Genomic DNA, 24,034 nt, shown 5'->3' on the forward strand with positions numbered 1-24,034 from the left:
ATACTTGAATGCAATAGATATAAAGCAAATCCAAGAGTGTTGTCTTTCCCACCAGATGTTTAATTCCTTGGAAGCAGGTACCAACATCTTCTTGCATTTTTTATCCTTTAAAATTCACTACCTGGTTTTTCATCCATTCTATCCAGTAACATGAGTCTGTTGTCTTTTGTATGATAATGGCTAACAGCAACTGAGCATTTACTAAATGCTAAGCACTTTTCCTGGATTATCTCATTTAATTCATATAGCCACTCTATGAAGTAGATATTATTTGTGTCATTTTACAGATTAGGAAACAAAAGTTCTGAGAGGTTCAATAAAATAGCAAGTTCACATAACTAGTAAGAAGCAGTCAGAAACTAAACTCAGATAGTCCTAGAGTTTAACCCCTGTAACAACACAGTTTTCCTAGGATGCTTTACTACTGTGTATTTACAGTCTTAATTTTCTGGTGAGTTTATGCTTGGTCTTTTTCCTGTGCCTCATTTTCTTTTATATATATATATATATATATATATATATGCATATATATATATATATATATGTATATATATATATGCATATATATATATATATATATATATATATATAGAGAGAGAGAGAGAGAGAGAGAGAGAGACACGATATCAGTACTTTGATGCTGAGAATGAACCCAGTGCCTCACATGGGAGGGGCAAGCGTTCTGCCACTGAACCACAACCCCAGCCCATTTCTTTTCTTCTTTTAGCAACAAAGTTCTCAAGGCGGCTAACCAAGATCCAGACTTGACCAATAGAGCGGCATCGGGCAGGAATCTGGAGCTAATGCTCTGACGTTCCGGGGTTCATAATCTAAGCGTTCAAGCTGGGCGTTACCTATCAGCTCTTTATTGTTAAACTCTCCATTGCTCTTCTCGGATTTTTAGCAGAATAAGGGGTCAGCCCACGCGATAGACAGGGAGGCTATGCTACCTTGTGCAATCCAGTTCTCCCAGAGCCGGTCCTGGGAGTGAATAAAGCTCAAGCGCACTGAACCAGTCCAACTTTACTAGATTTATCCCATTAAGAATAGTAATTCCTGAGTCCGCAGAGAACTGAAAGGCAGAATTGATTGGGTGGCGTACCCGGGAGGAGGAGTTTCCGCCTTAGGCCCCGCCCCCTGGCTCGGCCTCGGCTCCGCCCATGCCGCTTCACCTCGGCCTGGGCCCGCCTCTGCCGGCCTCAGACTTCAGGTCCCGCCCCTCGCCGATCGGGGAGCCTCAGCCAATCCGGGAGCCGCGACCCGCCGGCAGTGACGTGCCCCGCCCCTCAGCCGCGGGATTCAAACTCCCGGAAGCAGCGTTCGCACCGCAGGGTGTGGCGGGGCAGACGCGAGCGCTGCACTTCCCCTCAGGTGTTAGCTGAGCCCCGGGCGTCGGCAGCGAAGGGTGGCTGTAGCGGCGTGTTGCCGAGGCCTCCTGGCCGGGCTAGACCGTGAGGGAGGCGGGGTTGGTGGGCATATCGCGGCCCCCGGACGCAATCTCTGCCGGCTCTGATCTGTACCCCTTTTCTTGTTGCTGGCTTAGTGCCTGGCACCCGGGTGGGCGCCTCTCGACCATCGTATTATCGATTTCTCCTTTGGACTTTGCGGTGCGTATTATCACGTCCTTACAGAGAGGCCAAGTGACTTGGCCAAGGTTTTTTTGTTGGTATACAGCTTTTACTGATCAGCAAACCCTTTCGTGTCCCTTCTACAAACGCCTTCATTTTAGAGATGAGAAAACTAGTGTCTTTTTGAAGCTTTGCTTTTCGTGTCTCTCTGTCCACGTGAGATCTTTTGTGACAAACTTTTTAAATTGTGCAATACGTGTACTGTAATACATGCCTTGTGCAGTTTACTGGATTGAAATTCTGTGGTTACCTTTCTGTCCAGATTGATACAGATCACTTCAGCCATTCAGCAAATTATTTCTGAGAACCTGCTGTCAGGCTACATAGATAACCTAATTATTATTATTATTATTTTTCAAAATGCAGCCCCTGAAGTAATTATTGAAGTCTGAAAAAAAAAAAAAAAAAGGGCTGGGGAAGGATACTACTGGGTGCCAGATTGCTTTGTGGGAGGCATCCCTTATTAGAGTTAATAGAGGGAGGGGTTCCTGAAGAAGATGACACTGCCAGGCAAGGTCTGAACCGGGGACCCTGTTGAGAAAATTCAGGGAAAGGTGGTTGGTAGTTGTAGATGGTTGGGGAGATGCTAGTGGGGATAGGCCAGAGGCTGGAAACTATAGTCATTCACTGCAGGCCGTGTTTAAAGGTTAGGAAGCAAATATCTCCAGTCAAGTTCTGCTGATCATATTTTTTTCTGTTCTAATGACTTGTCCTGTAACCCAGTGTATCAAGTTCAAAGGGTGATATCAACAGAAGCACATAAGAAGGAACTAACATGACAGCAGGTTCCTGAGACACCATAACCTTGCATTTGACACCAGATTTACTAGCTCCCTTAGTCTTAAACCTTATAATGGGCAAAAGTCTGGGACCAACCATTAGATATGTGGTTTGTTCAATTAAGTGGACAACACAGTTATGGTATTTTTAGGCTTTCTGATTTCACCCAGAACAACTTTATAAGTCACTTCCCCACCATCCTTTCTAAGTAGATCCCCCCCCTTTTTTTTTTACTGCACTTTCACTCTGTTCATTTCCTGTATAGTATTTATTACAACTTGAGAATTTAGCCAGGTGTGTGGCACATGCCTGTAATCCCAGCAGTTTGGGAGACTGAGGCAGGAGAATCCCAAGTTCAAAGCCAGCCTCAACAACTTGGCGAGGCCTTAAGCAATGTAACAAGACCCTGTCTCAAAATAAAACATAAAAAGGGCTGAGGATGTAACTCAGTGGTTAGGTGTTCCTGGTTCAATCCCTGGTACCAAAAAAAAAAAAAAAAAAAAAAAAAGAATCTGCTAATCTGTTTGTTTCCCGTTATTGTTTGCTTATTTTACTGCATCATAAGCTCCACAAGAACAGGAAACATGTCTTTTTTTCTTTTGTCTATTTTTACCTAGTATCATTAGGCTACTCAATAAATAGAATATTCTATAGTAATTTTTCAATGGATTAAAGATCTTATACTCTTCTAGATTCCTTAATCACATTGCCATTATTTTACCATGAGATACATGGCATTTGAAAATCTCCTTAATGAAGAATTACTTTCTCGTAATGCTATGAATCAAGCCCAGAGCCTTGCATTTTTGAGGCAAACATTCTACCACTGAGTTATACCCCCAGGCCTAAAGCCATTTTTAGGTACTATTTATATGTATAGTATGTTACACAATATATTTGCCTGTTTAGTTTGTGTTATATATTTGGCCTTCTAAAATGTCATCTAGAAGGGTTATCAGACTTAATTTGACCCTTTGTTTTAATTCCTTTCTTTGCCTAAATCCCTGAATATTGTGCCTCTTTTCCTATAAATGTTTCCTCTTAGATTCTCCTCAATTCTTCCCTCTATGATTTCTCAAATGGCTATTAAGATAGAGCTGAATTAATCATATCTTCTAAAATAGAGGATATACCATTATGTTAAGTAAAGGTATTTCAATACCAATAAATTCAGAAATAGATAATTTACCACCAGCTTTTTAAAAAAAATTTTTTTTAGTTGTAGATGGACACAGCACCTTTATTTTATTTATGTGCTGCTGAGGATCGGACCCAGAGCCCCATGCATTCCAGGCAAGCGCAGCCCTACTACCGCTTTTTATACTTGGATATGATATGTCCTTGATTGTGGCCTACTTCTTTCAGGCTTCATTGTAATGATTGTGGGGACCCCTCCATTGTTTTTCAAACAAAAACTTATACTCTACCACATGTGCAGAATACTGCATAAAACATAAGTATGCAAATTGATATTTTTAGAAGGTTACTACTCTGAGTGTGTCTGCTGAGATTTAAAAAAAAAAAAAAATCCTAACACTCCAGATATCTTCTTCCATCTTTTATTTCATACTCCACTGGTTTGGATATATTATTTCAGTTTAGACCAAAGTAGGTTATTCTACTTAATTTCAAACCTGAGATTTAAATTCTTAGACTTATAAAATACAATTGAATTTTGTCTTTAATAGACCATTTCAGAGATGTCTTCCAAAAGTCCCAAAGAGTTGATGAAGAGTAAATGGGGAACAAAGCCTGGTAACTCGAAATCAGAAACTGCATTAGAGAAATTTAAGGGAGAAATTGCAGCTTTAAAAACATCAGTGGATGAAATCGCAAGTGGAAAAGGCAAACTGACTGATAAAGACAAACACAGACTTTTGGAGGTACATGATCTTTTAGCCCTTTAGGTTGTAATAAGCTTTCTTAGAAAATGATGTATTATGATTTTCTGATGCCACCATTACTCTTGTTCCACTCAGTTCTTTAGTTTTAGAAAGTTGACCCTTGGATTTAGAATCTTAAATTCCTAGTTCGACTTTGCTAACTATTAGACATACTTCAGTGCTTATGTGTTTTGAGATTATCACATACTAAGTTTGTTTCAGAAATAAAGAATAGTTCTGCACCTTCAACACAATACTGTAGTCTCTTTTTCAGTTACGTAAAATAAAGTTATAACCTAATTCATAATTCCTCCTATAGCTTTTTGGTTATTTAGCTTAATGACATGAATATTCTTGATAATTTTTGTTTTGCTGTGTCTTAGTCTGTTTTGGTTGTTGTTGCTGCTGTAATAGAATGTCACAGACTGAGTAAGTTAAAAAGGAAAAAGATTTATTTGGTTTATCTCCTTCACCTCTTATTAGGCTCTATCTCCCAACATATTACATTGAAGATTAAGTGAATTTTGGAGGGACACATTCAAACTATGGCACAATGTATTTAAGATATTCAAATATAAATGTTTTCACTCCCCAAACCCTCCTTGAGGAACTTACGCATGCTAGACAAATGTTTTACCACTGAGCAACATTTCAGGCCCCTGTTTTTTAATTGTCTATAAGTGTTGTATTTTCATGCTTTTTGGAATACTGGATCTATTATTCATTGATGTATACTTTAAGGATACTGTACCATTCTTATATCTCTTTTTACTATAGGATTATTTATGCAATAATCATACTATCTGTTTTTTCTATTAGTTCATTAAAAGTAAAAAAAATCAAATTTATCCATTTAGGATATTAAATCCTCTATTCATTTCAGAATGTTAAATAGTATTCCAATTTATTTGTAAATGTTTAAAAACCTATTTTATCATGCATATTGGCTGTTTTCCATGTAACCTTTGCTTTTAGGTGCTTTGAGATAAAATTATTCCACACATTGGCATTTTGCATGCTATTTAACTATATTTCAGATTCTCTAATTTTTAATTTGTATGGCACAGGGAACTTATTAGATCTGGGAGGATCTAAAAATCATAAGTTTGGTTTTCATCTATTTTACAAAAGTGCTCTTATTGTTCAAATTTAGTGAACAAATGATTAAAGAGTATCATTTGATTCTTTTAAATTTCATTTATAGGCACATCATAGAACTGAATTATTATTGACTTTTATACAACATAAATTACTTAAGCACTGAGAAATGAACTATCACCATTTTATAAACAAATGTTATTTTGCATTCTGGTAAAGGAATATTATAGCTTTCCTGAGAGATGTCTTTCTGGTTCATTGCTCCTTTGACAAGCACTAAATGCTTTGTTCCTTTATAAGCCGTTGAAATTCAAGTTCTGTTACTTATTCCCATATGTTGTAATTGTGCCCATTAGAACTAAACAGAACAAGTCTATCCTTTATCCAAATATACATTTTATCAGACATTTGAAGAAATCTTGCTTCCTTTTGCTTTTCTGCAGAAAACACGTTCTCTGGCTTACCATCCTCAACACTTTGTGGTTTGTCTGTATCCCTTCTGAATTATGCACCCCAAATTGAGAGCAGTCCCCAAATGTTTTTTGGCAAACAAATTGAAATGGTACTATTATATGTACTTACTGAATACCTTACTCTACTAAAACCAGAAATTGTCTGGCTCTGTATCTATATCATACTACTTATTTGATTTAAGCTTGTGGCCAACTAAAATCCCCTCTTAATTTTCTACCTAAACTTTAATTTCCCTGTTTTTTATTTGAATAATTGCTTTTTTCTCCTTAAATGCAAATTTTAATTTGACTCTTTGCTTAGTCATTCAAACAATTGTTTCTATCATCTTTCTATTGGCTTTTCCCCCTTAAGCCAGCAGCAGTATAATAGTGTACTTACTTTCAGATCTTGGAAAATGTTGAACACTTCTTTAAAGATCACTTTCTAGATTTAATACCAGATCATTTACCTGTCATAAGTAGGCTAATTAATTCATCTTTAAGTTGTAGTCCATAACTTTTCAACTCTTCTGGTTCAAGTTCACTAAAAAACATGTATATCTCGGGGGACCCACTTTTGGCATTTAGGTTTATAAAAGCTGATATTTTGGAGGGAAGATTCTAAAATACTCATATGAGTGCCAGTTTTCCTTTAGCTTTCTCTCCCCACCCTTGGTTTTTCTTTTCTCTGTGTCTGTGCCCATTCATTGTATATGTATGTTACCTAGAGCATAAATTGATGTATTGGCTTATCTCTTGGAGCTGAGCATAGAACTTGGTTTTATCTTCCTTTTTGATCCTGGTATCATAAAACCAACTTGACATATAATAAACATTTCATAAATGCTTGTTGAATTACATTGTTTCACTGAATGTTTGACCTGGCTTTGTTCTAAGAGTCTTCTTAGTTTATATCTAGAAAATTCGAGTTCTTGAAGCTGAGAGGGAGAAAAATGCTTATCACCTCATGGAGAAGGACAAAGAAATACATCGACTCAGAGACCAGCTGAAGGCCAGATATAGTACAAATGCATTGCTTGAACAGCTGGAAGAGAAAACAAAAGAAGGTGAAAGGAGGGAACAGTTGTTGAAGTCCTTAACTGAAGAAACAGATGTTTTGAAAAAACAATTGTCTGCTACAACAGCAAGACTTGCTGAACTTGAAAGCAAAGCCAGCACACTTCGTGTATCACAGGTGCTAATAATTTCTTTAAACTTAAGGGTTTTTCTAAATTATAAGAATACAATTTGTAATTCTTAGGAAAAGTGAGTTTATTAAAGTATAATTGCTAGATGATGAGATAGCATAGTAAACATACAGGTCACTTACTTGGGTCCAGAAGATTTTTTGCTACTTGCTAGCTGTGTGACTGAATAAATTCCTTAACTTCTACCTTAGAGACAATGACAGGGTTCTCCAGACCTCTTTCTTAAGCCTCAGTGTCCATATTAGTAAAACCAGATAAGAATACTGATTAAATGTGACAGTGTAAAGTGCCTACCGTAGTACCTGGCAATACTGAGTGTTCTGTAAAGGATTACTTATTGATCAAACTTTTGATTCTTTTGGAAATTTGAAAATTTGATTAATATTAGTAAAGCTATTAATACCACCTATAGAAGATAATTGTAGCTTTCGAATATATAATGTCTCAATGCTATTAATGGTCATGTCTTTGCACTTTATCTCACCTTTGGAGTGGACTTAGTAATCTGACCTATACATTTGTGCATACTTTCATATATAGGTAACTGAGTGTTTCTCCATAAGAGTGCAAAGAGCTGAAGTTTTCTAGAGAACTCCACAGACCTGAAACTCATGAAACATTATAGTCAGACTTGAAATGCTTCTAAAATCTCTTTTAGAAGTTTAAGAATTAGTCCCTTACCCATCTTCGTCTCCCTTTTTTCGGTGATGGGGTTGGGGGTACTGAGGATTGAACCTAGAAACCCCCACCACTGAGCTCCATTCCGCAACCCTTTTTATTTTGAGACAGGATCTCGCTAAGTTCCCAGGGCTGGCCTCCTAAGTAGCTGGGATAACAGGTGTGTGCCACCGCACCCAGCTAGTTTCTTTCTGTATTTTTAATATGAGATGTGAACATTAGTAGAACTCTTAACTTTTAAAGATGTATTCTTAAATAATTTTGTGGGTTGTCTGGTGTTGATTTCTCCTCATCAGTATGTTCAGGTGCTGTGATAAATAGCCTTCAAAGCTTAGTGTCTTTCACAGGAAATGTTGATTTTTGTTTTTCCTCCTGTCACCATCCAGGGCAGGTTGGAATGTAGGAGGCTTTGCTCCACAGAATCATTCAGAAATCCAGTAGCTTCTAGTGGCTCTACTGTCCTTTGGGAGGGAGTCTTCCACTAGATGCTCTGTGTGCAGCTGTGATATAGAGAGAATTGCCTGGGAGAGTTTGGGGCCAGGTTTGGGAGTGGCGTATTTCACTTCTGCCTACACTACATTAGACAGGATTAGATCACATGGTTCCACTAACCCCAGGGATGACTGGGAAACTAGTCTACAGTTTGTTTAAGGAAAAAAAGAAAAGTATTTAGTGAAACCTCTCTGTCATAGTTCCTACCTGGAAGGCTAAATTGAACAAGAAAGGGCTATATATTAATGTGAGCAAATAGAATATCTTTAGGGAAAAAAAATATTTGGGGCTTCCTTATATATGATATTAAAAAAAAAAAGCCAAAGAAAATCCAAACACTCCAAAATATAGTTGTTTTTTTTTTTTTTTTTTTTTTTTTAGTTTGTAGGCTAGCCTGGGTACATTCCCATCTTTTTTTTTTTTTTTCCTGTATGAGAAAATGAAGAAAAAAAGAGGAGAGAAATTAGGTTTTTGAGTTTTATATAATTTGTATGAACTAATACTAATTAATATTATTTCAAGTTGAGCATCCTAATCCCAAAATCCAAAATGCTTCCAAAATCTGAAACATTTTGAGCACCAGCAAGACACTACAGGTGTAAATTCTCACACTTGAACCCTTGTGACTAAGGTGGTAGTCAGAATGTGGGCACACTCAATATTTTGTACAGAATTACCCCTAGGCTCTGTGTGTAAAGTGTGTGTGAAACATAAATGAATTTAGTGTGTAGAGTTGAGACCCATCCCCAAGATATCTTATAATGTATATGCAAATATTCCAAATGCTAAAAAAATATGAAATGCAAAACCCCTCTGGTCCTAACATTTTTGGATAAGAGATAACTCAACCTGTAATAATCTAAAATATTAGTACTAATTATTGTGATTATTATAAATAGTAATATTATTTTATTAATGTTGTTGTTATTATTATTATTATTATTATTATTTTATGTACTGTGAATTTAACCTGGTACTTTACCACTGAGCTACATCCCCATCCTTTTTATATTTTGACACAGAGTTTTACTAAGTTGCTAAGGCTGACCTTAAACTTGCAATCCTCCTGCCTCGGACTCCCATGTCAATAATGCTAGGATTATAGGCATGTACTACTGTGCCCAGCCTACAAAATATAATTCTTGAAAAATAAAAATACTTTTTAATTTTTTGTTTGACAATTTATATTTTCCAGGTTTCATTGAAATAGCGCAGTTGTTTTGTTTTGACAGTTTTTGGTAAAAACCACTAGTTTATTCTTATGCATGAAAAGCTGTTGTGGTGATCCTGGGGTCCAGAGCATCTTGGAAGTCAAATGAGATTTGAAATCTCAGGCTTTACAGCTTGCTTAGGAAGCTTCCAGGAGATCTTAATTCTGACAGTAGTGCTCTGGTAACTATCACTTGATGTTTTACCATCACGTACCAGATCTGGATTTTGAGATTCCCCAGAGAAGTATACTATATTTTTATGGAACTAAATATAAATATAATAAGGAAACTTCTGTTGTTAAAAGTATACCTTTAACTAATAACTGGGTTATTTACAGACTGTGGCTGCAAACTGCTTCAACTCATCAATGAGTAATATTCATGAGATGGAAGTACAGCTAAAAGATGTAAGTTTATTTCTTTTTGTTAATTACTAGGTAAAGAGGACTTATTCATCTTTTCTTAAATTTCATAGAAATTGAAACATGAGTATTGAAAAAAATATAGTTGTAAAACAGGAGAACTGAGTGGTTTGTGGTCGTTGCCTAAGTCTCTTCCCAAGCATTCAAGAAAATCATTTCCTTTAAGTGCTCTGTTTAGTTTAGAAAGCCCTAGAAATTACCTGCTGCTAATACATATTTCAACAACATCTCTTCTCCACCTAAATCTAATTTGCCCAACTATTTTATTATTATAATGTAATTTAATTTATGGTTTCTTCTCTTTGTTTATCCATGCAAGGTATACTCTCTTTTTTTTGAAATCTTTCTTTTGGAACCAGGATTTGCTTTTTATGGTTTGAAAAGGAAAAACATTCTGTGTACACTCAGTACTCTTTTCTCTAGAATTTGATATGAGTTTTTTTTTTAAGTATATTTGTAAAGCTGTGTTATTTCAAACTTACATCTTAAATGGATAGGTAAGTTTTTCGAGGAGTTGAATAAACTGAGGACATATGACTGCTATCAATGTTTCTTCAAGTTTTAATAATAGATATATTAAAGGTAGGTAGATATTTTGATTGCAGAAATGTTACTGGCATGTCTACCCTGATAAGCATGCTCTTAAGATTCCTGCTTTATTTCATCTGGTAAGTGTCCCTTGAAGTCTATTTGATCTTTAAAAGAATTTAGATCTCCTGAGTGTCTGACAGGGCACTACTGTACCTTTCTCAAAGTGATTTACCTAGAGGTAACTAAAATAAAGAAGCAATATAATTTTTAAACTGTAAAAATAGGCTTTTTTGTGTTATATATCACACTGAACTTTATCACATTCTATGCGTATTAGTCCTGCTAGATGTGCATATTTGTGAATGATTTACTTTATACACCTTCTGTTTCCCATTAATTCTACCATGCTGGTTTTTCAGCTACTCCTTGAAAGCATTACCTTTTTTCTTTCTGTTCCTTCTGACAGGGATGCTCTTCCCCCAGATAACTTCATGAAGTTTCTGTAATATCACTTTCTAGGGGGAGGCTGGGACAGGGTTTTTTTAATGCTACATTGTCTAAGATTATAGCTCTCAGATAGTTCCTATTGCCTTTTTCTGCCCCCTCTCCCAATCCTGTATTACTGAAGCTTACAATCTGTTTTACTTACAACCCTTAAAAATAGTATACCTTTTTTAAGGTCTAGCTGTATCATTCCTCAGCTACCATTTAGATCTGACCAACATTTTGAAATAATGCATTACCTGGAGTTAATGCTGTAAACATTGTCAAATGTCCCAGCTAGATAGAACAAATAGCTAAAAGAAAGTTTTAATAAGTATTTCTTCCTCTTAAGTTTAACAATCTGATTTTTAAACAGAATTTAGGGAAATAAACAATAACTAACTTTTTTAAATCTGAAAAAATTCAAATGAACAGAGAAGTTCCAAGTATGAGAATGGTACATATAATGCCCATATCCTCTTTATCAAAATTCAACTATTACTATCATTTTGCCCCATTTTGTACTCTTGTTTTCTCTTTTACTTCCACCCACACACAGACACATAGTATTTTTTTTTAAATATTTGAGAGGATTCACATATCCATCATCCTTTAAGCTGACATATTTCAATGTATCTTTCCTAAGAAGGAGGATACTCTCTTACATGACTAGCTTGAAATGCAACTTCAGTACATTTATCATGGACATAGTGCTTCTATCTAATCTACCATCCTTAATTCAGTTTTATCAATTGACCCACATTTTTTTTTAATTCCTCCAGTAGAGGGTAACATATTTAACCTACTTTGGAATTTTTGCCCACAGAATATTTAGTGGATCCCTGTTAAAAGAGGAGGGAGAACATTAGCAGTATTCCACAGGACTTCACTTTTGCCCATATTGTATGTTTTTATTGATTGGATGAAAATGTTAAGTACATATCGCACAAATGTGTAAATGACACAGGGATAACTAATACAATGTTGATATTAGAGATTAAAAACTAATAACATCAATATTTATTTATTGATAGATATCCATTTATTGACACTATTAGAAGAAAGAACAGATGCAGAGTGTGGAATAAAGAAACATTTACTTTATTGAAGTAACATCGCCATCATGTGGCCTTTTAGGATATAGCCTCTTAAATCTTATACCAATGCGCATTTTTGTCTTTTATTTTTCAGTTAAGTATCCACCAGTTCTTTTAAAAGAAAAATATTTCATAATCATCTGATGTTGATTTAAATTATTTCCTTCTTAAGGGCGTAAATTTGTAAATTTTGATGTAAAATTAGGTTTCTTTAGTGTTGAACATACTGTAAATTATAGCTATTTAGATATACACAATATACAATGCTACCTCTCGTAGCAACTAAATTTGAGCATGAACCCAAGGTCCTTGTGAGTCTTTTCTTTGAAAGATGCATAGAATATGAACAAGAACTTCACTAGGAATTGCAGTGTATCTAAATAAGAAAGTGATTACTGCAGCCTACTTTGAGATAAGCCATGAATCTTGGCCATCTTCTCAACTATACTAAGTTTATTATGAAGTCTAGATGTTAGTATTCATATTTCTTTGAGGCTGATTATTTTTCTCCAACATTTTATTATGAAATCTTTCACACGGAAAAGTTGAAAGAAAGTACACTGGACAATTGTACATCTATCACTAAGTTTCACTACAGAGACAGACTCATTAAATCAGTTTACTACAATGAAAACATCCATTCATGGAACTTTGCATCATTGAGGTTATAATACAGAATGGGTATACAATATCTCCACCCTGATAGTGACCTCTTAAGCCAAGCAAAAAGAACCATTGTTAAAGTTGCCTTATGAGTACAGAGAGCAGAGTATCACAGGGTGGTGGCCTGGACTAAGTCTTTGATTCTGGAGATGGCTTCTGTTTACTTAACCCTTCTCCTAATCCTACAAAAAGCAAACACTGCAAGTCCTTTAAGTCCACATACCTGGACTTGTAGAAGAAGCCTAACAAAGCAGTAGAGAACCCTCTAGACTTGAGAGTTTCTATGTATGCAGATCTTTGTGGGTATGAATCTCAACTGCATGTGTCTTTAAGAGTTAAAAGTTCTTACCAGAAAGCAGAGTTCCTGATCCACAACTAAAACCTTCACGTTCCTTAGCACGCTTCATCCTGGAACTAGGGACCTGGGATGAGTGGCTACTTTCAAAGGAAACATGATTATTCTATTTTCAAGTTGAGATTAAAATAGAATTTTATCCATGCATGATAGGTCATTTTAAGATCAAGAGGGCTATTTGTATAGTTCTTCCAATAGTTAGTAATCTGACATCCATATTTAATAATGAGGTCTGTGAATTCTGTCATAGGTCTCCAAGGTGTGAACTACCATGAACCCTGGATTTATAGCCCATCCCAATCCATATACATGAATAGGTTCCAATTCCTGCTGTACAAAGCCAGTGTTCTTTGGGGGAAAAGTCTGGTTATATATGTAGAGGTTAAAGAATAGTACTAACCACTAAAAAGAACAAATTAAAAAAAAATTTTTTTAAAAGAATAGTACTAACCACTTGTCCCTCCTTATCCCTTCAGAGTGAGATGGAAGCTTGTGGGCTGGGGGAGCTCCTCCTCCTTGGTATACCTAATACAAATTCAGGGTGGTTCAAAAAGAATCGAACCCTTTTGAAGATGCATTCCAGTATGTATGTTTTATTTGATTAAAGTTACACCATGCAACTCTTTTGTCAAGACCCTTGTATTTGTGTCATCTCTTTCTGGCAGCCCTGAAGCATATGAGTTGTACATCCTGTTTGCCATGTCCCCTGATAATAATGCAGTACAACAGATCTAAGACAAATTATGACACAAGAAGTACATATTAAACACTTGTAAGCTTTTAGAAACAATTATCTTAATTTCTTTTTTTTAAAGAGAGAGTGAGAGAGAGAGAGAGAATTTTTTTTTTTAATATTTATTTTTTAGTTCTCGGCGGACACAACATCTTTGTTTGTATGTGGTGCTGAGGATCGAACCCGGGCCGCACGCATGCCAGGCGAGCGTGCTACCGCTTGAGCCACATCCTCAGCCCCAATTATCTTAATTTCATTACAAAGGGGTTTTATTGCATTTTTGGTATATTAATCAGTGACGATTTAATAGACTTCTGAAAGTGTTTGATTCTTTTTGACCCGCTCTAAATTTATTGTTCTAGTGTGTGTGAGGAACTGCTAGATTCATTCTTGGCCTCTCCTGTCTCCTGTGAACGCTCAAACTTCAGTTGGAGACTCAAGGGTGCAGTCCTGCTTGCTGGTCCTTGTAGCCACTGTGTACCAATTAATGTTATCATCATTGTTCACAAACAGTCCCTTGCTGGGGAAGCAGTGAACGCTTGCATGGAAATATAAAACAAAACAAACACCGAAACAAGCCTGGACCCCACCTTCCATGGGACTCATGATCTAGTTAAGATGAGATGTATCTTTGGGACACAATTAAGGTCACTAGTTACATGCCCAGTAGGTTGGATTGGCAGTAAAAATACTGGTGGCTTGTAAGAAGAGAGAACTTGCTGAGGGCAGTTTTTTTGAGCTGCTCCAAATTTATTGTTCTAGAGTGTGTGAGGAACTGCTAGATTCTTTCATAGACTCTCTTGCCTCCTTTGCTCACTCTCACAGTTGGGGCTTGTGTGGTGCTTCATAAAACTACATATCCATTCCACTCTGTTCCAGCCACTAAAGGTTAATGTAGCTTCTTAGGTATTTCCCAATATCTTGTTGCAGACAAGCATAGTTGTGATTTATAAGTTTTGAATCTTAAGCTAGGTGATCCACTAGGCTGTGAGAGCATCTCCAGTTTCTTGAGGGGATGATATGATGGAAATGAAAAACTAATATTAGCAGTAATTGTCAAGTGAATTGCTTCTCATTTCCCCGCTCAGTTAAACAGACTCTGCTAGTTTTATTAGTATTCATTACTTTTGAGTATATGTTGTACTTGAAGATTGAGGATTCTTTTAGAGAAGCATGATCTTATTATCTTTTTGAGAGAAACAACAGAGAAAAAGATGAGGATGGTTGATAAAGTAAAAACCATTTTTAAAAGTAAGTAGACATTTACTAAAATCTGCATCAGTAAGCATGTATTAGTTTCCTAGGGCTGCCATAACACCATGGCCTCAACATTGGTGTCTTAAATAACAAAAGTGTGTTATCTCTCAGGCTGGAGGCCAGAAGTGTGAAACCAAGGTGTCAGCAAGGCCACACTCTCTCTGAAGGCTTTGAAAGAGACTCTTCCTTTCCTCTGGCAGCTTCTGGTGCCTGCAGGCACCTTGAGCTTGTGGCAGCAAGCCAGCCTCTGCCTCTGCCTTCACATGGCCCTCTTAGAGTACTGGATGTCTGTCTTCTCTTCTTATGAGGACACTAGTCATTGTATTTAGGGCTCACTCTTCTCCAGTATGGCTTCATCTTAACCAATTGTATCTTCAAAAACCCTGTTTCCAAATAAGGTCACATTCTACAGTTTCAGATGGACATGAGGTTGGGGGGACACTATTCAATCTCCTGCAAGTAAGAAGCCCCTGTATGAAAGGCGAACAATCCCAGTTTGGGGGTTTTACTTGAGTTCTAACAGATATAAAGGGTGAAATTGGTAATAAAGAGAAGGGAGCAATTGAAGTTTGATTCTCCAGGAAGTAGACACTAAAGGGGAGTTAGAAATGCAGGTGATTTATTGTGGGGCAATATATGTAACAGGAAAAGGAAGGAGGCCGGAATACACGGGGGACCATCCAATCTGGTAAAAACCTGACAAGGTCTTTATCAGCTCCATAGGAACTTCAGACCTGAAACTACTCCCGAGCAATGTCCTATGTTGGGCAGAAATCACCAGGTCCTTGATTTGCTGTTGGCTAAGCTCAGCCCCAAAGCACAGAGAGACTTGAAGGAGTTAATAGCAAGAGGTGGCCAGCTAACCCCTCTACCTGCAGCCAGGCAAAGCTTTTTCTTGAAGTGGGGTCTGAGCAGCTTTTCTTTGTCTGCTGCAAAAGCATAGTAGTTTACAGAGCATGATGTGTCTGTCCACAGACATAAGGTGAGCTGTATATAGGAAGTAGCAATTAACAGGACTCAATCCCATGTAAATTATGACTTTGCCATACTGTTGTGGATTCTCAAGGTGTGTGACATAATGGTTGACCATAATTATTCTATGGGCCATACAAATTTTTAAGTGTTAGAAAAGACTAACATTACCTCAGGTAGACCCCCTTGTCCATTTGAAGATTTTTGGGTTTTATTATACCATTGATTTTCTTTCATCTTCACTATAAGGCTCTGGAGAAAAATCAGCAGTGGCTTGTGTATGATCAGCAACGAGAGGCCTACGTTAAAGGACTTTTAGCAAAGATCTTTGAGCTGGAAAACAAAACGGAAACAGCTGCTCCTTCACTCCCACAACAGATAAAAAAGACTGAATCAGAAGGTACAAAAATGTTCTTTGGGGACAGGCCTGACATTTTCCAAAAGGAGTGATTCATCAAATTTAGGTTTTTATAGATAGGTGTTAAAAAGTAAAATAAGAGTCTTCTGAGTTTGAGGTAAGAAATCCCATTCTGCAGGTCTGTTCCAGGCCTTGTGTTTTCAGACAAGAGGGCACAAGATAGGGTTGGAGGGTCATGACTGGCACCTCTGAAGTCATGATGTCTCCTCTGCCTGTGCATGCCTTGGCCCCCTTCACAGTCCTCCAGCTTGATTTCCCTCAGAGTTGCCCTGGTCACCAGCTGTCTTTACATTGCTTCCCTTCAGCACCAATTCATGTCAACCCCTGATTATTCTCTAGTCGTTTGACCCTCACTACAGACTTCAGATGAAATTTCTTACTCATGGTACTATCTTTTTGCCAAGTGCTTTGCAGTTCACTTGACACTGATCCCAGTTGAGTGTGACAACAGCTCTAAGAGGTGGGGTAGGAAGGGCCATTAGTTTCTTTTTACCAATGAAGAAATAGGTCCTGTAGTTCTAGCTGACAGGCCAGGACAAAGAGATGCCCCAGGCAAAGAAGCACTGCTTAAAAGGCTGACAGCCCTGAGGGAAATGCAGCCTTGAATTACGTAAAGAGATGCCTAGAGCAAGGGATGCCAGAGCCTCATCTTGAAGTCTCACATCTGAATATTTAAAATGAACCTAATGCTAAAAGGAAAATATCAAGGGAACATCTCTAGAGGTAATTCAAGGTGTTGAGCCCTAACGGGACAAGGTTACTACTGTGGCACCTTTATATATGCACATGGAAGTAGGATTTTCGTTCTGGGCCAAGTCTAATTTTTTCATTTGGTAATAGAGTCTGTTCTCTCTCTACTCCCGCTTTCTCTCCCTTTGTCCTCCTGCCTTCTGTTTTTTTTTCAAAGTAATATAAGCATTTATTAAAATAATCTAGTGACAGTACAGAAGTGTCCTACCCTGTCTTTTCCATCCCATCTTCATACTTCTGTCTTTAATTTTGGTAATTAATTCCATATGCTAAATTATGAGCTTTTGTCCCTATTTTTGACTTATCTTTAGACATCAGGGACTTCATCTCCCTACAGAATATAACTGTTTCTAGTGCTTCTTTGTGACTTCAAATAAAGTATCTGAACTACTGTTTCTTAATTCATCAAATATCATCCATAGCTCCCTTTCCTGACTCTTCATTTTGTGAGCTGAAGAAATGGTATGATCTCATTTATAGAAACATGATTGAATTTTAAGTTCTCAGGAATATTATGGGTTTTATGAAATTAGTTTTGCCATGATGTTGTTCATCATAGGTTACCTCCAAGAAGAGAAGCAAAAATACTACAACCACCTCTTGGCAAATGCCAAAAAAGATCTTGAGGTTGAACGACAAACCATAACTCAGTTGAGTTTTGAACTTAGTGAATTTCGAAGAAAATATGAAGAAACTCAAAAAGAAGTTCAAGATTTAAATCAGCTGTTGTGTTCACAAAGAAAGGCAGATCTGGAAGATGACAGGCATAAAACAGAGAAAATACAAAGACTCAAAGAGGAGAATGATATTGCCAGGGAAAAGCTTGAGGAAGAGAGGAAGAGATCTGAAGAGCTCTTATCTCAGGTAAACTTGACCAGAAAGTTTCTTCATTACTCATAATTCAAAGTTTTCATTGAGCACTTACCAAGTGTCAGGGAGTATTTTAACCACTAGCCAGTTAGCAAGGACTGAAATAACATCCTGCCCCCTCATGGGAGTTTACATTCTGACATGGAAACAGACCATAAAGAATGACCCAAGTAAGTGAGTACACTAAAGAAAATAAAACTAGGTGATATGACACAGAAATTGGGGTGAGTAAGGCCTGTTAGAGGAAATGGTATTTGGAGAAAGACCAGCAAGGTAACTTTGTGGAAATTCCCTCTGAGTGAGAAGGAAGTAGGTATGTGTGAGAAGCCAAAAGAAGATGTAAAGTAGGGAAAGGAATAAGGTTGATCCTGGCTTCTTGATAGATTGTGCTCAAGTAAATCCACATAGTGCCTGCCATAGTCTCATTATACTCACAGTTTTGAGCCAGTATGTCTTGGTGATGTTGGAGTTACTAAGTTAAAATTATTAGAATTGAATACTACTTTGACAGAAAGTCATTAATTTAAATTTTGTTTGGAAGCATAGAGTAATAGAACATTTGGAGTCCATATCTGGACATATGGTCTTAAGCAGATCACCTACCTTCTCTTTCTCTGACTCATAGGTCAAATGAATAATAACCTCTACCTGCTTTATAGGGCTCTTGTGAGGGGCAATGGAGGGAACATAAAAGTGCTCTGTAAACTAAATAAAAGTCAGTGTTAACACTACTATCATAATAGCTAATTATAAAAAATCCTCCAGAGGTTAAGACTCGGGGGAGGGAAAATTAATAGTCAAACATTTTCCACCTTTACTGCTCTCACTTCTGTCTATGGGGTGAGCAACAAGTGACACTTGGGAAAGATTCCTCAGATAGGATTAAATGTGGCTCCAGCTCTGCAGCCACGGAGGCCAGGCACTACCCACTGTGTTTTTCTACTCTGAAATGATGGCGGATGTCAGAACCTCCAGGAAAGGGGTGTGGCCACCGCAGAGTTGGGTGTTGTTTGCAGGGGCCAGTCTGTTGACTCAGGGAACTCAGGAGCCACGGAAGTACTTGGTAGAGAGCCATCAAACCACCAGCTGGAATGAGTCACCCACCTAGCAGGTGTCCTGGTTAGAGATGTGACTTGTGATGTGAGCTTCTCATGCTTCCCTGGTCAAGTGATGAAAGATTAGCTGAGACAGTGTTGGTTCTCTTTGCATCCAACAGGTCCAGTTTCTTTACACGTCTCTGTTAAAGCAGCAAGAGGAACAAACGAGGGTAGCTTTGTTGGAGCAACAGGTACTCACTGGGGTTGCTTCTAAATTTAGTTCAATTGTTAGGAAATGGAATTTTCCCTCATATTTCCACTGTTTGATAGAGAATTGTTTGAAAGTTGTGAAAAGTATTCTAAAATGACTTGAACTTTTGTACCCATATATTCCTATGGGTAGCCAAACCAGATTCTTTGAGGTGAAATGGCAATTTATTTAACCAGTTGATGTTGACCTTAGTAAATTTTGCTCTTTCCCGGTGACCATAGTTTCTACGTAGCCTAAAAGTCTCTTAATTAGACCACCTTCTTCCAGCAACAGTGGCACACATCTGTAACCCCAGCTACTCTTGAGGCTAAGAAAGAATAATTGCAAGCTTGAGGCCAGCCTCAGCAACTTATTGAGATTCTGCCTCAAAATAAAAAATAAAAGAGGCTGGGGGTAGGGTTCAGTGGAAGAATACCCCTGGGTTCAATCCCCAGTATCACTCACACACACACACACACACACACACACACACACACACAGGCCACCTTATAACTTCAAGCAGAATTAAAAAATATACTATCTGTTCTAGAAATGTAGAGCAGAGATTCTTAGTATATTCCAAAACAGGGAATAGCCATTTCCTTCCTTTCCCCCACTCTTCCCCCAGTGCCCCACAGAGAGGATTGGGATGGGATAATTTCAACCAGCAATTTCCATGGCTGCTCTTTATTACCTGTATCTCAAGCCTTGGCATTGCTTCTTGGATAAACCCAGTCCTCAGCCACATTTAGTAACATCTCACTGTGCACTGATAAGTTTCTTATTATGGTGGTACAAAAATGTTTTCTCCTTGTACTAATACAGAATGTAAGCATTTAAGACTGGGAATGTAGCTCGATTGTAGAGCTCTTGCCTAGTATTCACACAATTGTGGATTTGATCTCCAGTACCACAAAACAAAAAATGCAAGCATCTAGACAATGTCTTTCAGTTGTAATTGTCTTTCCTGGCCAGATGCAGGCATGTACTGTAGACTTTGAAAATGAAAAACTTGATCGTCAAAATATGCAGCATCAATTGCATATAATTCTTAAGGAACTCCGAAAAGCAAGAAATCAGATAACACAGTTGGAATCCTTGGTGAGTTTGGAATGGCTAACACAACATTTCTCTCTTTCTCTTCTGCTGTCTTTCTATTTGTATGTGAAATTATTTCCCAATCCAATGGGATACAGCTTAAGGAAAAGCTAACTTTAACTCAAATAAATAGGCAAGCCCCTGCCTTGTTTGAAACAACTACCCATAGAACATCAATTCAGAGCTCAGAAAGAGAGACATTATGCAACTCTTGGTAATAATTATATTACAGGCCCCATGTGGTGGTACACACCTATAATTCCCACTATTGTAGAGGCTGAGGCAGGAGGATTGAAGCTTAAGACCACCCTCAGCAACTTAGTGAGACCCTGTCTCAAAAAAATAAAAAAGGCTGGGGATATAGTTCAGTGGTGTAGTGCACTGTACTCAATACCAGTGCCACAAAATAATAATTACATTACTGTTGTTCTTCACCCACTCCAGATGCTATGATTCTAGAGGCACTAAATAGCACCCAATTTAGGGGAGAGGGTGGAAGGTGGGGTTGCTGTAGAATCCTGAACTGAAATTATGTTTTGAGAGACAGAGAGAGAGAGAGAGAGAGAGAGAGAGAGAGACAGACAGACTGATTTTAGGGATAATGGATTGTTATTGTTAATATGCTTTTTAGGTATGTTATAGGTTAGGCATATTTTGGGAGATTACCTTTAAAACATAATACTTAAAAACATAAACCTTTTGAATAATGTTGTTACTATGAGGAAATAGTTTTTCAATTATTTTCATCTTACTAATAAGCTTTTAGATCAAACCTGATAGGAGAGTGTATCTGCACCTCTGTGTGTGTAGGTCCCTTTAATGCACATGTCACAGTTTATCGTAATACTGCAAAATATTTGGAGAAGGTGAAATGTTACAAATATAACCTCTCCATTTTCGAAAGAGAAAAACAATAGATTTTTAAAAACAAGTAATTTGTAGCTTCTATATTAATAAAATAAAATATATATCTGGCTTTATTTTTTTAGTATGCCATTGATTTCAGGCACTTATATAATATTTAAAATTAAAGGTTAGAATCATTTCTGTTAATGCCTGTTTTTAAAGTATAGGAAACCAGAGGATATGTGAGTTTGTAATTTTCCTGTACTTTTCTTCATGTTCCTACTATCCACGGTTTTCATAGTGTGCTATAAAAATACTCCTTAAACTTGAACTATTCTAAGTTCTTCAGGAAAAAAAAATAGGGAATAGGAAAGTTTCAAAGGTATTATATAATATTTTATTCATTTCTGTGTATAGTCTCTTTGATATACTAAAATTCTTTGCTGCTCTTAATTTTATATAGTTCTTTGTTGCTGACATTTCCCAATTTACCCAACTAGCAAATGTAGTCAGCCTCACACATGGGCCTCCCATTTATATGAACCCCCAACCCCAGTACTCTTCTTGGCAATTTGAGTAATTATAGTCATTATCTTAGTCATTTATAACCACCTTATATATTACCACCAAAATATTGATGAGCAGAGGTTCAGAAGAAAGTCTGGGCTGAGGTAGCTAGGGAATTTATGAAACAGTTAAAATTGCTGAACAGTGTGCCTTATATACAGATGGTGTTCATTTAAAATTTATTTTTCAGAAACATCTCCATGAGTTTGCCCTCACAGAGCCATTAGTCGCTTTCCAAGGAGAGACTGAAAACAGAGTAAAGGTTGCCTCACCAAAAAGTCCCTCTGCTGCACTGAACGAAAGCCTGGTGGAATGTCCCAAGTGCAGTGTACAGTATCCAGCCACTGAGCATCGAGATCTGCTAGTCCATGTCGAGTACTGTTCAAAGTAGCAAACTATTTTTTGTTTTTGTGTTGAAAGATTTAATACTGTATCTTATTGCCTTGATGACATTTTGGATTATACATTTCACCTCTTGCTTGCATATAAAAAACTGCCTCTCTACCTTTGACACTCTGGTATGCGAGCACATCATTGTATTTTTTTTTTTTTTTTTGGCGGTTGTAGATCTTTCTTGGCAGAGACACTTCCTAGGAGGATTCATCATCGGGCTACAAAGACAGAATGTGGTGAGCAGTGTGTACTGAGACTACTAACATTTGCACTGTTAAAGTATTTGATAAAGAAAAGATATTCAGGTTATTGCTTGTGGGTTAAACCTGTTGCACTGGCAAGCAAATATTTTATATTTTGTGATTTTTAAAAAAATCAAAGATAATTAACCAGGGATCTTAGTATGTTGACTTTTTAAATTTTTTTTTAAATCTAAGCACCTAGAACAGCTGCAATTCCAATATCTATGTCCATTGTTAAAAGTGGTAATCTTATTTTCAGTTTTTCCTTGCTATTATAGAACGGTTATTAGAAAAGTTGAGAATGTTCATTGCTGCTCATTGTTGAAATGGTAAACCTAGATATGTTCTAAGCACAAAGCAGATTCTCTTTGAGAAATATTCTTAAGTAGCCACACACAGTGTCTTCTCTCATATTGTCTGGCTATAACTTTAACTTGGATTTCATTAGCACAGATTGGTTAGCTAAAATTGTGCAAATGAATTTTAATAAAACCATCAATATATTTTATTTTGATTCTTATTTTTGTCACTCTTGAAACTGGGCAATATAATTATCAGCTGTTTGTTTCTCTGAATAGATTTTTATATATGCTTTATGCAAACCAAAAATTTTTTTATTTCTTCAGGTTTTCAATATGCTTAACACTGGGCTACTGTTAGCAATATAAAGGACAAAAGAATAAAATTATTTAATAAGTTTTGCTGTCTAGTGTATATGTACATACATTGATATGCTAAGATTTCTACCTCAGGAGGAGTTTTGGGAGTTTCAGATTAACAAATGCTGTATGATGATAAGGGAGTTAAGAAAACTCCAGAACTAGCAACTCTGTGAAAGAGGTTAAAGATGCCTGTGCTTTCAGGCATTTTTGCTGAACAGGTAACAACTCATGATCAATAAATATGATTTTATCTGTTACAAGGGTGGAATAATAAGTGTGCTAAGTTTTTTAGTTTGGGAAAGACCACAGACATTGTCTAGCTCTGTTTATGGAGATAAAATTTTGCCCTTATTTTAATAATCCCAGGTTTACAATATCTTTAACCATAGATGAACAAAAGATAGAAATACTCTTCAGCCAGAGAGTTCTTATTCTAACCCACAATGTTGCAGCAAAGACCTTAGTATTTAATTATTAATATACGCTGTAAGGAAGTTGTTTCCCTTAGAGTCTCTAGCTTGTAGGTGTGAAAAATGCCTTGTTTTTCAATGGGGGGTGGAGTCTGCGAGGTCCAGGCCTGTGATCAGGCCTGCAGGGATCAAGGGGTGTGTCTCATGGGCACCTGGCCAGGACTTAAACATCTGGAAGCTCCAGCCTGACAGCCCCCAAATCTGACTCCAGGGTGATCTCCTGGAGCTTGTTTTCAATATCCTCACCCTCAGTTTACCAGAGGGCTAGAGGTAGGCACTTGCCCTGCCCACCTCAACCACCAACATCTGGGCACCAATATAAAAAATGTACTTTGGAAAAATCTCAAAATGGGGTATTTCTCCTGTGACGCACTCCCAATGTACAAGTTTTTATACATTTCTGATTAAATAGACAGTTTAGAGTAGGAAGAATACTTCTTTCCTGGATCATGTTATTGAAGCAAGGATCAATAAAGGGTATTTCTGAG

The 24,034-nt window shown here is 37.2% G+C and overlaps 1 protein-coding gene across 1 annotated transcript; it reads left to right on the plus strand.

The window, feature by feature from the left end:
- Nucleotides 1-654: 654 nt before the first annotated feature.
- On the plus strand, nt 655-22,170 carry CEP55 (centrosomal protein 55; the record flags this gene model as incomplete). Its single annotated transcript, XM_081267377.1, has 9 exons — nt 655-1,607; nt 4,097-4,291; nt 6,761-7,036; nt 9,769-9,837; nt 16,193-16,343; nt 17,671-17,975; nt 19,198-19,269; nt 20,244-20,369; nt 21,970-22,170. Exons 2-9 carry the CDS (start codon nt 4,109-4,111, stop codon nt 22,168-22,170), a joined length of 1,383 nt encoding a protein of 460 aa, XP_081123503.1. The 5' UTR covers nt 655-1,607; nt 4,097-4,108.
- Between the last annotated feature and the right edge of the window lie 1,864 nt (nt 22,171-24,034).

Source organism: Spermophilus citellus (genome assembly GCF_964194105.1).
Source record: "Spermophilus citellus genome assembly, chromosome: 15".
NCBI classification, from domain to species: Eukaryota; Metazoa; Chordata; class Mammalia; order Rodentia; family Sciuridae; genus Spermophilus; species Spermophilus citellus.